We start from the raw sequence: 17,541 nt of genomic DNA, 5'->3' as shown, positions 1-17,541 counted from the left end.
TTATTTCATATTAAGGAACACAAAACATTCTGTATTTACTTGACAGAAAGTGAAGCTGCCTGCAAGTCCCGAGAGCCCTAATGTGAATGTCATGTGAAATGGAGGGAAGGGGCGGGACTTCCAGGTGGTGTCAGTTAATGTTGGAGAGCTCAAAACACCTGTGCAAATCATTACATATTAATATGTTGATTGGCCAATCTTTTGTTTTATTGGGGAACTATACATGCCTTACTGTCCGTATTTTTAAATGATAACTCTGATACTAGTGTACTCTAGTGTTAAATTGTGGAGGTTCTATTCTAAATACGTGAAGGTTGGCAGGTCTGGTAATATAATTGAAGTAAATGTCCCTAGATATCATGGCAGTGTAATATCGTGTAGAGATGATTACTGTATCATGCAAGCCTAATATGATAATAGCAATGTCCAGATTGAAAGGTAACAGGGTGATATGTACATGCATAATGAATGTATACAAAATGAAAAGTAGCAGCATGTCGGTGTCAAAGTCTATGGGCAAAAATACAAGTGACAAGTAAAGTATTTTTTTATTTCAATATTTTTTATTCATTCTTGTTAGTTGTCCAATTCGTGCTACAGTGTTTCATGCATTATTCCTCACATTGCTGCTGTCAGACTATAATGAAGTCCTGATTGTGATTTCTCTCTCTCTCTCTCTCTCTCTCTTTCTAGTCCTCTCACTTTGTGTTTACCTTTGAATAATTCTGCACATTTTAAGTGCATTTCTGAACACACCAGAAGGAAAAGTGAATCATAGTGCATTTCAGAAAGTTCCTAGTAATGACTTGTGCTCCAAAACTGCATACTACCATCTACATATTATGACAAAGTAGCATGCCTCTATAACTATAATACATAATGGACTATTTAGACTTATTATTTAGTATGATTGTGTGCTGTAGGAGATAAGAAATAATGTTGTAGCATCGGTTATAGTAGGAAAGTCTCCTTCCATCACCATTAATCATAGCTTCTTTTTATTTATTTAATATTATTTTATCCTCACCTGATTGTAAAAGATTTTTTTGCAACATTTAGGCATTTTGTTTTATTATTCTTGTTCTTCTGCCAGATTTAACAGGTGAATTCTAACATACGCATGTATATCTCTTCCTTCTGTGACTGCAGACTGTGAGCTGGAGGGCGGGCGGTTGATGAAACCCTCCCACAAACCCTTTACACTCTGCCTCTGAGCTCCTCCCAGAGCCTTGTCTCCATGGCGATGAGCAGCGACCCCGGCTATGCAGGGCCAGAGCTTGACCCCGACTCCTCTGCTTCCTCATCACCAACACCTCTCTCTGACAAGATGGCCGCCATCACCATAACGGACCCCTCCACCAATGGGCTGAGAAATGGGGGGGGACATAAGAGGGCTCCACCCCAAAGGCCACACCTCTCCGGCAGGAAGATGTCGCTTCAGGAGAGAGGGACATACCTGTCAGCAGGGGGCGGAGCTGAACGCATCTCTCACATTTCACCACGCGCTGCACGACGACCAACTATTGAGTCCAAGCGGGTGTCCATTTCAGACTCACAGGTGAGACTCAGCAGTGTGTGTTAGGCTGAAGAGGAATCCAAATTTGCTTCAGTTGATGTGAGAATGTATTGCTAAAAGTTGAGAGAAATCTTTTTTTTTTAGCTGTTGTATGAAATCTATCAGGATATTGCTTTAATTCTTTTTTAAAAATGCTGCAATGCCAAATGTTTCATTTAAATAGTCAGACATAGATGCACTCAACGCTAATGATAACACATTACAGTTATACAATATTCTCTGTATGTTATACAAACTTTTTTACTCACATTATTGAAAAAATATGTGATCATGTTTGAGAAACAGTTCACATAACTTCAGTGGTTTTTAGCAGCTGATGAAACAATGTGCTGATCAAATTAACAGTGAACTTTTTGACATTTGGATAATTTGGATATCATTTCAGATTTCAGTGTTAAAATCCCTAAAATAGCTATGTGTGAAAGTCTCTGTAAATTAGTTGTATAAGGGAATATTAACAATTTCTGTAAGTATAATTACACAGGCGAGTAAATGTTTAAAAAAAAAAAAAACTGACCACAAAACAATGTACAGGTCATTCTGTTTTCTGCACTTAAAAAAGACATTAAACAAAAAAAAAAAACCCTTCATGTAGCACCACATCACATCATCTCTCTCTCTCTCTCTCTCTCTCTCTCTTTATCTGTCTGTTCCTCTGTCTCTTTATCTGTCACTCACTCCATCTGCGTGTCTCTCTCTTTGTTTCCTATTTCTCAGTCTTTCTGTTTGTCTCTCTGTCTCTTTATCTGTCTCTCACTCTGTCTATCTGCCTCTCTCTCTACCTGTCTCTTGTGCTGTCTCTCTGCCTTTCTCTCTCTCTCTCTCTCTCTCTCTCTCACTGTCTGTCAGAGGGACTGCACAGTGGCAGTATGACCACTGGTCCAGTTTGTTTATTTGTTGCTATGGTTACTGCAGTCTCTGTCTGATCCTCCTTATTTCCGTTCATTATGTCAAGTTTTTAATGGTTTCTTTTCTATGATACATTTACTCCCCTAGACAAGATATTCAAGCGATGGACATGCAGTGATGAGTGCGTTCACGAATCCTATCGTCTCATGCTTCTCGGTCCATGTGAGATTTTGTTTGCAAATGGATCAGCCCACTAATCAATGATCACTGTATGAAATAGCCAAGCAAAAAGGTTTTGTCAATCTCTATGTTAACAAATCAGTTAATGAAGAGTTTATTGTATAAGTGACATTTCAGAATACAAAAGCAACATGTGTGTGTGTGTGTGTGTGTGTGTGTGTGTGTGTGTGTATGCGTGTGTGTGCTTTCCCAAGAAAAAGAATATGTGGACATATTTTCATAGTGCTCCTCCATATCTTAGACATTACTGTACAATTCAGATAAAGGCTACATTACTAATATTTTCTCCATGTTAGGTATGAAAATAGGACGTTTTTTGAGGTTTGATAACATTGTTTTGTATATTATTTATGTTCAAATTTGCATTTTTTTGAAGATTGATGTTAAATGACACACAAAAGCAGCAGTTTGACAATATTTGGTTTGAGAAACAACGAGAATCATTTTGAAAGCTGGAACCCAAAAGCTGTTAAGATCTGTCTGTTAAGAGCTACACTTACCAGAGCTTCTTGACAGCCTGTTTATCATCTGTGGGAGGCCATTAAATCTGAGTGAACAGCACTGACACATCGACGTGTGAAAGACTTTCTCTGCAAGTTTACCCAAAAGACTTCATTATTTGAAAAAATCTAAAGGAAAAGAATCTAAAGGAGAAACATTCAACACAAGTTCATATTCCTTCTTAACTTTCTATTCGTTGCTATAAATGAAAAATACTAAATTTCATGCCCAGACCTTTTTTTTTGCCTAATGCAATGTAATTAATATCTGTTAGTGCAAGACCTACTGTTTTATGTGAAACTGAACTGAAATGGATGCCTTGGTTAGTTTTGCATTACAAGCACATTACAATGCAAACAATTGCATTTTTTGCTCATCTAGGATCCGTCTGTTTTGACAAGTCACATTCATAACGGCCAAATGCGACCCAAATCTGCCTTTCATGTGAATGCATCTGTTCCCTGAAACACTCCGTATGCACACATCAGTATCAATTTTGCATGATTCACATGCATCACAAACTACCAAAAACATCTTATTTGTGAGACAATCCATCATAGCTAGCATCCCAAGCCTGTGTCACAGTTTGCTCTAGAGGTTTTCAAACAGTTCGTCAGCTGTACATGAGGCTGAGATAGGAAAAAAAGACCAGATGGCTAGATTTTGCTTTTTTTTTTGGTCATTTTTCTCTTCAGCATAAGAGATGTTGAGTATATCTATGCGAGAATAAGTGGGTTTATCACCCAAAATGCGCTTGACTGCATGGCCACTATGTTTATTAAATCTTAACAAGGCCTATTATTATAATTCACATTATTAAGGCTTATTGATACTTACTATTGTAAGTCGTGTTATTATTATTCAGTCATTCAGTCATTTGCCTCCTTGATTTCTTATTTCCTCTTTATTTTTCTTTCTTGTAGCCATGTGCATTTGTGGCAGTGCTTTGCAATTTCTTAGGAAATTGTTTTGAATACTACTCAGTTTCGACAGGTTCTTTCCAATATTGTTTCCAATCACTAATTTCTCCATTGTGCCGTTCAGTGCTGCTGACACTGAATGATGAAAACTCCGATCTGCACATGCGTGTTGGGGGAAAAAACCTACATGAAATGCAATCTGAATTTTGTCACTCACGTCACATAGCAACTTCTCGGATATATATGTGATCTAGGACTGTATATGAAAGTGGCTCAGGTCTGATTTGAAAAATATTGGATTGTGTCTACACAGTCATGAAAAAAATAAATGTGTGTCACATTAAGGGAAAAAACGGATTTGTGTGATGTGAATGTAGTCTTTTATTTTCATTTCATGTCTTCCTTTGCCAGGCATTGTTTATAGTGGATGTTTACTGTCTCTCTTTCTCTCTTCCTGCATCTCTTTCATTTTTACTTCAAAGACTGTTTATACACTGTTAGGGCTTTAGTTGTGGGTGAGTGACAGGTTGAGGCCAAACTACTTGATCTTTAATGCCATTATGTGAGTCTGCTCTCTTTTGTGGGTTAAAGATCCCTCGTTCTGTCCATTTGCTCACTTTCTCCATCTTTATTGCCTTTGCTGTTTTTAAAGCCACATTCGCTTCCTTCAAACATTCTCATTTATTTATTTATTTTAGTACATAAGATATCAATGGGAATAGAACCAGCTGTTGTTTGCTATATAGAATTTGTTTTCCTCTTTGCATATCTTAATATCTCTTCTTTCAAATGGAAAGACATAGAAGGTGCAAACTTGTCCTCTTGGATGTCCCTGGAGCAGTTTAGGGTTTAGCGTTAAGGGGTAAAATCTGACCCCAAATAAATTAAAATCATGACTACTATTGCTAGATATATTGTAATATTTACAAAATATTATGATACAGTGCATGGTACTGCGGACGCTCAACATAATCTAAGACAAATAATAAACAGAATTAAAACATGTTGTTTAACAGAGTAATTCATATAATCATTCAAGTGGTTAAGCTTTTTGTTAGGAAACATTTATTAAACATTTACGGAAGGAGTCTCGGTTAAACACTCTCAGTCTGGGTTATGCTTTTCGTTTTCTCCATTATCTCAGTAAAATGACAGGCTGCGCTTTGTGTGTGTGTGTATGTGTGTGTGTGCAAGCAAGAGAGAGAGAGCGATCAGATCAAGCAAGCAAGTGGGAGAGAGAGAGAGAGAGAGAGAGAGAGAGAGAAAGAGAGAGAGGCTGGTGAGTAACTGTTTATCGCTGCTGTAACTTAAGTGATAACAGGAACAAACTTCTCTCCTGGACATTCCACAATATTAAATCTAACTATAAACCTTTAAAGAGTGATGTGTAAATCATATATAAGCTAAACATTGTAACTGTTGACAAATCGCTGTGGTATAAGCGGAATAGCACTCTCCAGACTGCGCTTTTATACAAAACGGGTTGCGGCACTCCACTTGTGCGTTGTGCCACATCACACCCCCAGGCATGCATTATTTTTGCTCTGTCATGTGTTATTTCTTATACGTCTTCTTTCCTGTGACACACCATTTCCCCTCTTACATTTTAATCATAGCCATAGCCATCATACATACATAATTAACTTTTATTTTACCGTTTAAATTAAAAATACTTTAGCTTAACTATTTGCAAAAAAAAGTTGATATTTAATGTAGTAAATGAATACCAACCTAATACCTGGTCTAATGCAATGTAATGTAATATTTAATTTAATGTAATAATAGTTCCTGGGAGCACAGGTTAATAGCCCAGCTATGGCTCAACAGTGCAGTGGAATGTAATTTAAGCATGACACTGAGTTAGCCCTTAGACATATCTGATGATCCCAGTTGTTCTAAATGAACAATTTAGTGATAGAGCAAAAATGTCATTTCAATGTAATGAGGTTTGTCAGTAAAGTGCTTGCAAAACAGTGGTCACACTTAAAGCAACTGTCACAAACTGTGGCTTCTTCTATTTCTTTTAACGTCTAGAAAAAGAAATTGCAACAAATATACATTTTAACATCCAGTCTGAGTAACTATGGACAGTGTTATAAAAGTGCTGACAGTAACAACACATCTGATTGTGTTTTAGTTACAGACTACACCACTCGTACATACCAATATTAGTACAAACCAATATTAGTAATATTAGTAGTTATGAAGCTTTCAGGAATGGTGTGTCAGCAAAATGTTCTCATTTGCCTAAACACACTGCTTGAGCAGGGAAAATGCACCAAGGTTCAATTTGATGTTAGTGTTTCTTTGTGAGTGTAAGTCATAGAGCCAAGTAATATGATCATATGCTACCAATATAGTCACAGTTTGAAGGATAAGCTGACCAAGCACTCATCTGCTACGATAACAACTCATTATGAAACTCATCATTTTTCAGGTTAAGATGCTATCCCCTCCATTGTCCTCCATGCTAAAATAAACTTTCTGTGGACTTTAAAGGGATAATACTATGAATGACAAGTGTGACAGCACTATGAATTCATTAATAGTGTCATATTTATGTATTTAATATCAGCCTCAAATTGCATTCAGTGCTAGTTCAATGTATTGCAATGCACAAACCGTGAATTTCAGCACTACCTATTATATCAACATTGTGATAAAGTACGTAGCAATACACTTTTCTGAGAATGTCGTGGGTATAAATTGTATTTTTATAACACTTACTGACTCTACTGTTACATGCAGTAGTAACAAACTGATAAGATATGAAAGTTTTTGCACAGAATTTTTCCCCATTTCATTTCAGTTTAGATATAAAAAAAAATCTAAATAGTTCCCAATTCTTGAATCTTTATATTTTTTTTCTGTCTAGCTAGTTAAATATCATGCTGTACATCATGTATCATGAAAATGACTTCATGTTTATATTTGTGCTTTATCACCACCTGTGTGTATGTCTGTCTGTGTTTAACTATTCCCTTCTATATTTGGCTGTAATGAGAAATAGATGAGAAGAAAGGATAGGGGTGTGTGTGTGTGTGTGTGTGTGTGTGTGTGTGACTAGCTCAGCACTTTCATGTCTTGAATAAGAAATAGTCAATAGATGGATGGGCAGGTTTACTTCTGACAGGGTTGGGTGATAGACTGTGCCTTTATTACTGTGTGTGTGTGTGTGTGTGTGTGTGTGTGTGTGTGAGGCTTTACTGCAGTGCTGGTCTCACTGAGCATGTGCTAGTGTTGTTCTGGCTCTGTCTGGCCGTCTGGTTCTCCAACAGTGAATATAAAATACCTTTACACCGCTCTACTGAATTCGCTACATGATTATGTGTCTGCAACATTAGCTCATAATCCACAAGATAAATACATTATTGATATGTTATGCTGTGTGTGTGGGTTTGAGTGTAGTGTAATGTCTGCTGAGCATCTCTGGAGGATTCATTCCCTCTCATTCCCTCTCTCTCTCTAATGGGCTTCTTTTTGCCATTTTTTTGATCTTATTTTTTTCTGCACTCAAAAAATTCTAGAAATTGAAGCATAATTATATTTTAATTACTGAAGCAGGCAGTAGATAGAGTAGCACAAAACCTTACCGCAGTAACATTAGTCTTACTTTAAAAAGTCATGACTCAAGTAAAAGTAGTCATTTTAAGTAAGAATCAGATTTACATTTCAGAACATGCAGTGGTGATGGTGAAATCAAAACCAAAAATGTATAAATAAGCTCAAGTATAAATATATGGATCGTATTACCCAGTAGCTTCCACAACACGTCTGTGAATAAACATTATGCACAGTATTCTTTTGCCTGCTAGCTGGATGATATAGCTATCGTTAACCTTTAGTATTTACACAAGTCAAGACTCTCAGATTCCTTTAAAATGACTTTTAATTGGAAATAATTTAAAAGATGTAATATTTGAATGCATTTGAATATTAATTAGCCTGTAGCATCTTACTGCCACAGACGGGGTGAGCATTGGTGCTACACTAAACGTTTGTATTGCACAAACTACGACGATGAAAATTGTCTCTCTGTTGTGTCTCAAAGGAGGTAAAAACAATTTACTCATAAACATTAATGTATCAGAATCATTTGTATTTATAAAGTCAGAGTAATCTATCTGATGAAGTTCCATCCATCTATCCATTTTCCATACCGCTTATCCTACAACTCGGGGCACAAGGCGGGGGACACCATGGACGGGGTGCCAACCCAACTTCAACCTACCTTCGCACACACAATCACACACTACTGACAATTTGGAAATGCCAATCAGCATACAACACATGTCTTTGGAATGGGGGAGGAAACCAGAGTACCCGGAAGAAGCCCCTGAAGCACACATAATCTCTGAATAGCACTGAAGTCTGCTGTAATTTTGGTATTAAATTCTCACTACTAGGGGTGTAATGATACACACTGGTCACGATTCTATTTGATTCACAGTACTAACTTCACAGTTCAGTTTAATTTGAGTCTTAGAATATTTTGAACAAAATATGAATGAAGAAAATTTATAACTAAAAAGACTAATTTTTTCATTTCTGACTCATAAACAATGCAAAACAATGTGCTAAGTTTCCCAAAATAAGTTCTCCCAAAAAATAAACACATATTAATAAACTATGAATAAACAAAGTCTTTGACCTGGGGAAAATGATCGATTGAAACATAACGAGCACCTTAACAGCACCTGAGGTGTCCAATTAGAGCTCCAAAGTCGGCTAAAATGCCAGAGTTCTGTGACCTCTTTCTTGAGCACTGCGCAGCAGCGCGGGACTGGTGTCGTTTGAAAGCTGCTGAAGAGCTCTAACTGTTATAACAGGGTTGTGTAACCATATTATGTATAATGCATATGCATTGTCACAATGCATTGTTGCACCCCTACTCACTATGTATATTTAAGTCCCTATAGAGTAAAGATGTGCATGTGAGTGTTGTGTTTATCTGTGTTTTTTTAATAATATTAGAAACAGATTTAAAACTACTGAGGCATGGAACATTGAACAAAGGATCTCAAAAACATTAGAAGCAATTAAAATCAAATGATGCGACACAGTTGAGAATTTATAGGCCTGCTTTGTTTCATCTCTCATTCTTTCTCTTTCTGATGACATGTGAAAGCATTTCGATGGTATCTTATAGGGCTGCACCTTATCGCTGTGACTATATTATGACACATTGTGATTGGAATATGCCTTGTGTGAACTAAAATCCAACCTTGTGTGAACTAAAATCCAACCTGTTGTTAAACACTGACTTGCCTGATTCTTTAAAACCCCCCATAGAAACACTCATGTTGAACATCTGATGTTGGTCGGGATGCTTATAGAGGACTCATTTGCATATTGCAGGCTTCAGGAGATGTATTGGCATTGCAAATGCAAATATCCAGCTAATGATAAACACATTCCTGCTACTGAGGCAGTGCCAATGTGAGATTATATAATTATTATAGCTTTCATAAGTTACCTATGGATTTGAAGATCATGGTAGTCTGTATTTCTGAATTATGGCCGTAACATTTTTGCTAAATGTTTAATTACAACATGATCGCTGAGATGTTTGTTGTCTTAATTAAATCTCTCTCTCTCTCTCTGCCTCTGTGCCAAATAAATAAAACAGGATTAATAGCAATTGCAATATGAACAATGTAACAGCAGTACCAATAGAGTAGTGGTTTCTCATGTCTTTTCAAATTTTTTTGTTAATCTCTAGGCCTCAGTTATGTGACATTCTGTTCCTCATAGTAACCCTCTGTCTCTCTCTCTCTCTTTCTCTCTCTCTCAGGACTGTATCCAGCTTAACCAGTACAAACTGAAGAGTGAAATCGGGAAGGTGAGTCTTGAGTTTTACGGATTGATTTCAAATTCAACAAATTCACTTTATGGTATAAATGATGAATATTATATGATCCAAAGAGAATATTATATGGTCATGTTTCTCACAGTTATAAACAGGGATTTCAGTATCATATTCTCCAGGATTTATTTACCTTAAACCTAAAACAGTTTTAATCTTGAGTAAGATAAGCATGTAGATCCCCCGCCCCTTCCCCGCAAAATTCATCCTTAGACATGATTAGTCCAAAGCTGTGGAGTTTATTTCTTGACCTCATGAGCTCTCATGTAACTCACAAAAATCAGTTTCATGCAAAAGTACTGAAACTGTCTCGGTTTTAAATATAAAAATGTGAATTAAAATTTGAACCGAATTTCAATTGCAATTTTAAAACCTGACTGTAGTGCTAGTTCTAGCTCTTTATGAATTCTTTTTAGACCAAATAATTGAACCAAATTGGTTAATTAGGAGCACACTTTTACCTATAAGACTTTGTGAATTTTCCTCAGCTGTTTTCTCTGACTCCTGTGTTCTTGCTTTCTCTCCAGGGCTCTTATGGTGTGGTCAAACTGGCCTACAATGAGGATGACGAAAAGTATTATGTGAGTGCTTTAGAGGAATTCCCATTCTTATATTGTATTTATACCACTCCTTGAACTTCAAGATGAAAATGATGAAAAAGTCAGTGATATAATTGATTAATTATAACAACTCTCTGATCACTTTATCTGGCACTTTGGCTGAAGGTCGGGTTTAGAGCGCAAGTGTGCTGAACATGACGTGGAGTGTTTAGAGATTCTACTGTTCGTGCAGACACTTGAGTATCCATTAACTGCACTCAGCTTCTGTTGTCAAGAGTGATTTTGTAAGTGGAATAATGGCCTTACACCACCCTGTTCTGTGTGTGTGTGTGCGTGTGTGTGTGTGTGCGTGTGCGCGCGTGTGTGCGTGTGCGCGTGCACATGGCTGTACTGAGGCTAGAGATTGCACTCGATCTGAAATAGGCTTAGGCCTCAATCTTCTCACCTGCACAGGCTAGAAATGGCCTAAAAAACGTGACAGATTTGAACTAGGACAGAACAGAATGGATAATTAAGCTAGATTTGAGAGAGTAAGAGTAAAAAAGAGAGTGTGTTACTGAGTAAAGAAAGGTAGAAAGAGAAAATGGTTTGTAAGTGGTGAAAGGAGGGTGGGAGACACATAGGTGCAAATGTTCCTATGTGGTATACATTATGTAATTTTCTTATGAAACCCTGAATTACCACAGTGAGCACACTTGTTCACGGCGTAGTCTATGCACGTTTGGCTTTATAAATATAAAGTGTGGGTGGAGGAAAAACAAGATTGAGGTCTTGCTCCTGAGCAGCAGGGCCCTACCAATCAATATGATGAGCTTAGGACAACATCCGGGAGGATGAGATGTTCCCTGACACATAGTTATTTTATGTGTAGGAACATGAGTTGCGTGTAAAATCTGGTTCTGAGGTTGCGATGAAGAATCCAGGATCGGATGGATGGAGATGAAATCTTGACCAGGCATTCGAAATCAACTTTCGTCAACAGCTTAACACAGTTTTCAGACCTGTTTTCAACATACCCTTATTGTCCATGCAGGTGGCCAGTTGTAAGCTAATACGAGTAGGGTACACTAGCATAAATGATAAATGTCATTTTAACAAAAGATCCTAAGGCCTATGATTACATAATTTTTAATACAATTGTCTGTGGAATTATCGCAATAAACAATATCACCATTATGGAACTTCAGTTATGATGTATTATCAAATCATGGACTGTAATTGTTAATTACTGTAATTATAATGTGAAAGCAGCTTTAATTCTCTGATGAGCATCATAGGATGATGGAAAAGACCTCTATTTGTTTAAACTATCATATACTATCCATTTTTTGGCTTGTTGGTAAAGAGTGAATGATGAATGAGCTCACTAGTTTAGAAATACAGGAAAAATGTATTTTATTTGAATATAGATCAATAAAATGACAAAGCAACCATTTGTATTTCCAGCATTCTGTAAAACAGGATGCATGTTGAATTCTTCCAGTTAAATCCTAGAGAATGGTGGAATAATAGTGTTTGAAATTTGTCTACCCTTGTTTGAACAATTTAACCCTTACTTAGCAAGCTACAGATGGGTGACAAATTAAGGTGGGTTGATGGTGGACATTTTGTTATGCTGTGGCAGACATTTTGCTACCATGATTTAGGTCCACTTGTGCCCTTAGAGGGAAGCATCACTGCACATCAATATAAAGATCACCTAAATCTAGTGATGAAACATTTCTGTCCAGATGGGAGTGGTCTCTTCCAGGATGACCCCGCCCTCATCTACAGGGCACAAGGGGTCACTGAATGGGTTTATGAGTAGGGAAATGATGCAAATGATACGCTATGGCCTTCACAGCCACCAGATCTCAGCTCAACTGAACAACTACGGGAGATTTTGGACCCATGTGTTAGCGCTCGCCACCACCACCACCACCACCATCATCACTACCACCACCACCATCACTACCACCACCACCACCATCATCAAAGCACCAACTGAGGGAATATGTTTTAGAAAAATGGTGTTCATCCCTCAGAGACTTGTAAATTTTATACTAAGGTACATTAAAGTTGTTCTAGTGGTTTGTGGTGGCCCAACACGTTATGTTTTTTTTTTGTTTTTTTTTTATTTATGACTAGTCTATATGTCAGATTATGATATTCTAATGTGATTTTGTCTTAACCTTAACCTTAATGTTATTGTCAAGAGGAATCTTTCTCAAACTGAAAAAATTAACTTGATTTGTCAGCCGTCGCTTATTGAAATAGACCTTTATAAATATGCCATTTGTCATGAAGGGTTTGTGTAAGTGTTATGTAGCCCAGTGAATAAGATATTACCATTCTGATATTATATATTAAGTGTACATTAATATTGATTCCCATAGCTCTACTAGGAGTAAAAACATACTTAAACCTAAATTTAGTCAAGTCAAGTGGGTTATTATTGTCACTTTTCTAGGAAGCTTGTATACATTGGAACAAAATGTGGTGCGCAACAGCGTGAGACGAGTGCAAGACAATAAATACACAGAACAATATATACACAGGACAACAGAACAGTGTTGTGCAGGAAAGCTGTTGCACAGTGGACTGTAACTATTGTGTAGTTTAGCAGCAATAAATGTAGCAGCGATGCCAGCTATCACACACTTTAATAGCCTGTGTGATAGCTAGAGATTACCCCAAAGCAAAATGGCAAGGGCAAGTTGATGAGAGTGTATTAAAAATAGCACTGGATCACAAGGCAAGTGAGGGAACACACCAGGTTTTCCCAAGGACCCTCAAAACACCACAGCTGACTCTGCTATACTAAATTTGGCAACATATTCATTCAGTTTCTTACACCATTGCTAAGCAGATTCCCTCTTTGCACTGCCTGTCTTTTGAAATCAGCAAGTATAGAGCTTTGGAGGTAGTAATTACTAGATGCTATTTTTTCCTCAGAGGGTATAATGCACTTGTAATGACTTGACAGCTAATCAAAGTTTGTAGGGTATTCTCCTCGGCGAAATGCACACAGTCAGAGCACATAACTAAGGAAAAGGGGAACTGGTTATTTAACTGTCACGATAGCACAAACCCTTCCACAGACAGAGGATAAATAGAAAGGATTTTAATTTCACCAACCTTTGAATGTAATACTAGCTTTAGAATGGGAACTCTGGCATTATATTAAAAGTAGTGTTGATAGTGTTCTTACAAGCTTTAAAAACAGCATTATTGTAATCTATGCCTCTTGCAATGATTTTTTTTTTTTTTAAAAATTTAATATTGTATATAAATCGAGCACTTGTCTTTAAGCCATGGGGGGAGAAAAACTTTCATTATATTAAAAAAAAACTTATATCATTATATAAGTCTTAACTGCAAGCTTACTGCTATAAAAAAATCAAAATAAAAAAAACAATAAAAATCAATTTAGATGTAATATGATGATATACAAATAAAAAGAATTCAATTAAGCTTCATTTCAGATAAATTGTCATTCACGACAAAATGTCATGAATACTCCTACATGTGATTATAGCATAAATTTGTAAATTTTAAATTTTAAATTTGTCTTAATATAGCCATACAAATTCCACATGGAAGATAAGATAAGATGAATAGTTTATTATTGTATTTTTTTTTTATTCAGGCAATCAAGTACTAAGTCGTGTGCACAACTTAGTTTCATTTGACTATGTGACTAAATCAAGGTTATGAAATTGAGATAATGACTCCTCTAAGGTCCTGTGTGTGCTCCTCTCCAGATTTATTATTTCATAATGCTGTTTACATACTTAAAACTACAGTGCGTAGCTTTATGATTATTGAGTCAGGGGAGAAAAAATACTGAGCTGCTGTGAGTTGCCCTGGCAGTCCTGTCATAGTAATTCACAGTCAGCTCTATGTTATATACCAGCTCAGATATATCAAATGCCATCACGAGTCAACTTTAAGCACAAAAGAAGACCGACTACGTGGTGACAGGCAGGAGCCAGCAGCCAAGCAGGGGACAGTGCAAACAGGAATGGGAGAGTGAGTCCAGTATTATACTGTTAGAAGAAATGGATTCAGGACTGATTTAGTTTTAGTTTTTTCCCAGAAAGCCATTTTTTCCCTCTAATTTTGTGGGAAGTCAGCGAATGATGGATGATAGTCAGCTGATTTACTGTATGCTCTCTGTGGAATTTGTATCATTAGCAAGTTGAGAAGTTGTTTAGCTAGAAAACTCATGACATATGGCTAATAACTAATAGGATGTTGCTGAGTTTCTTTATATTTTTATATTTTATAGTTGGTTATATTACATGAGAGTGAGTCAACCCGAGTGCCTTGGTATGTATATTTATTGGGTTTTAGCTAACGAGACTATCCAGCTCTTGCCTAATGTATTTGACATGTTGGAGAACAAAATACAGAGATTAGTTAATAAAAAAAAAAAAAAAATATATATATATATATATATATATATATATATATATATATATATATATATATAGAGAGAGAGAGAGAGAGAGAGAGAGAGAGAGAGAGAGAGAGAACACACAAAAAAGAAAAAAACATTGGAAATAACCAGGTGTTATTAGAGTTCTCTACACTATATTTTGAGTATGTAGATAGAGTTGGTGGGCTAGTGGTATCTGACAAAAGCAATCCCACATCTACTCCAATACCACTCCAACCTGTCCTTTAGAAACACATGTCATAAATTGCCATGTGACTCAAAGCTGTTCTGTTGTAATTCTAATTCATACACTGCATAATCAGAAATTAACAAACAAAGGAGACAGAACGAACATTTTTCATTTATTTCTAAATGTTATTTTCCCCCTACATCTGCAAAAAAATAATTCAGAGACTCAGTGCATGTGGTTGAAATGTCTTCCCATTCGTTCATTACAGAACCCTAATCTCTCGCACAGGTGCCACAAATTGGTCCGTAATGAACGGTGATGTGTTCCAAAGCGCCCATCATTGTATGAGCTTTGGTGCTCCCTGTTCACACAGTGCACTACTCCTTCTTTTTACCACAGGAGAATAGACCCAGGTGCAGTTATCTTTTTTAATCAGCCTGTTTCATTTGAATGAGATGCTAATTAGACATTGTTGAAATGTGTGGAGCTGGTGTGTGGAGCTGGTGTTTACAGCTTTGTGAAATGCCATATATGAGGATGCTGTAGCTGTATGCACTTGATTGTACTGGTGATCTGTTACGTATTTGTCAGATCTCAGGTGTGTTTTTTCAGAGTGACCAATCGAAGTGTACAACTGAGCAGTTGAGGGGAAAGAACCTTGTTTAAGGATCCAGTGGGAGCTCTCTGACAGTCCTGGGGTTGGAACGCAAAACCAGTGGTGGAAAAAGTACAGAGAAACTGTCTTTGAAGTAAAAGTATGGATACGGTGTCGAAATCTTAATGAAAAGTAGAAGTATGGAGCCAAAAATCTACTTGAGTGAAAGTCAAAGAGTAAATATTTTAAGTGATTATAAATGACCATTTCTGGACATGAATTATATTTATTTATTTTATTAAATATTTATTAAATATACTGCTAGCTCAGACAAACCTAGAATTTAGCTTGCTGCTTAGCTAGTGTTTGATAAAATGAATCCTAAGGCAGTATTTACAACAAAAATAGTAGCTAGCAGATTTACCAGGCTTAAAGCTAACTGTAAATTTGACTGGATGTCTTAAAAAATCTAATTTACAAAAGTGAAAATGCAGCTAATTTCAAATAGGAAAAAAAATCTCATGGCATTTGAGATTTGTAAAGAGTACGTTGAAGGTCAAAATGAAAATGTAAAAAGTATGGGTTTTTTTTCTTTTTTAAATTTACTTGAGAAAGAGTACAGATATTCAATTTAAAAAACACTTGAGTAAAGTATATATCTTGCAAAATAGTACTCAGTTACAGTAATGCAATACGATTACTTGAGTATTTTCCACTCTTGCTCACTCCTGGTAGAAAAGATTTATTCCATATTTTCATAATTTTTGCATCTAGTTAGGTTTTTCTTGAAAAGTGTATTGTATACCCACTGAGGCTGCAGTACCAGTTATCTTGATGGAGTTACATTTAGCACTTGACACAAAGCATCAATAAAGTCTTCTGTAAGTAATGAATGCCAATCTGCTTGCTAACATTACACCCTTACACTCAGCTATCTGTTCAACTTAAATTGCCTGGAAAGTGAAAGTTATAGACTGTGGTGGTTAAACTGAGGCTCAAAGATGCTTTCCATAACCATATTGCAAGTTCTGTGGTACAGAACTTGATGTCTTGACATGTATAATTCATGTTTAAGGTATTGTAATGCTTGATCATTAGCTATGTTAGCTAAGTAGCTGGAATTGTTCATATGAATTCAGGACCTAATCTGGTTTAACTCTGAATTTTATAGGGGTATGTACCGATCTAACGATTTGGATTGATGCATTGATTTGGCAACAATTGGAAATAATCAGTGCAACAATCATAAATCAGTTATTACCGATGGTGTATAACTGGTGTATAAAAATAATAATAATTTAATAGGCTAGCAAAGTGATTTGTCCATAACTCTGATACTTGTAAAAGTTTCATCATCATCATTCCAAATTAACAGTAGGCCTACCCCAGAATCAGCCCAGATTTTCTCACAAAGATGGTCACATTTCAATCTGAGGCTACTAAATCGAACCATGTTATATCGTCGTGTCATTGTAGCAGCTTCAGTGGTGTTCATATACGAGAATTTGCCTACAAACTGCTTTTATTTAATGGCTGACTCTTCTCCAATCTCTTCAGCTTAAACTAACATATGACATATATAGAACTTAAATGTAGACCTGTGTGATAGATGAAAAAGTCCACCTTGAGATTATCAACCTCAGAAATGCTAGGAAAGTGCTTGAATTTCTCTTCACAACAGCAGTATAAACCCTGACCTTAGCTGCTGACTACACAGTTAAAATGGTTATCTGACTTCTATGTAATCATTGTGGGTTTTTTCTCCTTTTTGCCCTTTTTGCTGGTACATTTTTTTTCCTTCCTGCTGGTTGGTAGTCCACCCTT

General features: G+C 36.5%; 1 protein-coding gene across 4 annotated transcripts in view; it reads left to right on the top strand.

Annotated features, from left to right (window-relative positions):
* camkk1a (calcium/calmodulin-dependent protein kinase kinase 1, alpha a) overlaps nucleotides 1-17,541 on the top strand; it is a 97,396-nt gene that overhangs the window by 45,737 nt on the left and 34,118 nt on the right. For all 4 annotated transcript variants that reach the window (XM_026922133.3, XM_053230260.1, XM_034300653.2 and 1 more), the window contains 3 exons: nucleotides 1,150-1,558; nucleotides 9,881-9,928; nucleotides 10,480-10,533. In XM_026922133.3, the coding sequence (XP_026777934.1) occupies nucleotides 1,238-1,558; nucleotides 9,881-9,928; nucleotides 10,480-10,533 (423 nt within the window). In that variant the 5' untranslated portion in view covers nucleotides 1,150-1,237. The remainder of the gene's footprint in view (nucleotides 1-1,149; nucleotides 1,559-9,880; nucleotides 9,929-10,479; nucleotides 10,534-17,541) is intronic.

This window comes from Pangasianodon hypophthalmus, chromosome 27 (genome assembly GCF_027358585.1).
Source record: "Pangasianodon hypophthalmus isolate fPanHyp1 chromosome 27, fPanHyp1.pri, whole genome shotgun sequence".
Lineage (NCBI taxonomy): Eukaryota > Metazoa > Chordata > Actinopteri > Siluriformes > Pangasiidae > Pangasianodon > Pangasianodon hypophthalmus.
Note: the sequence above shows the minus strand (reverse complement) of the source record. Positions and strands in the feature narration are given on the sequence as shown.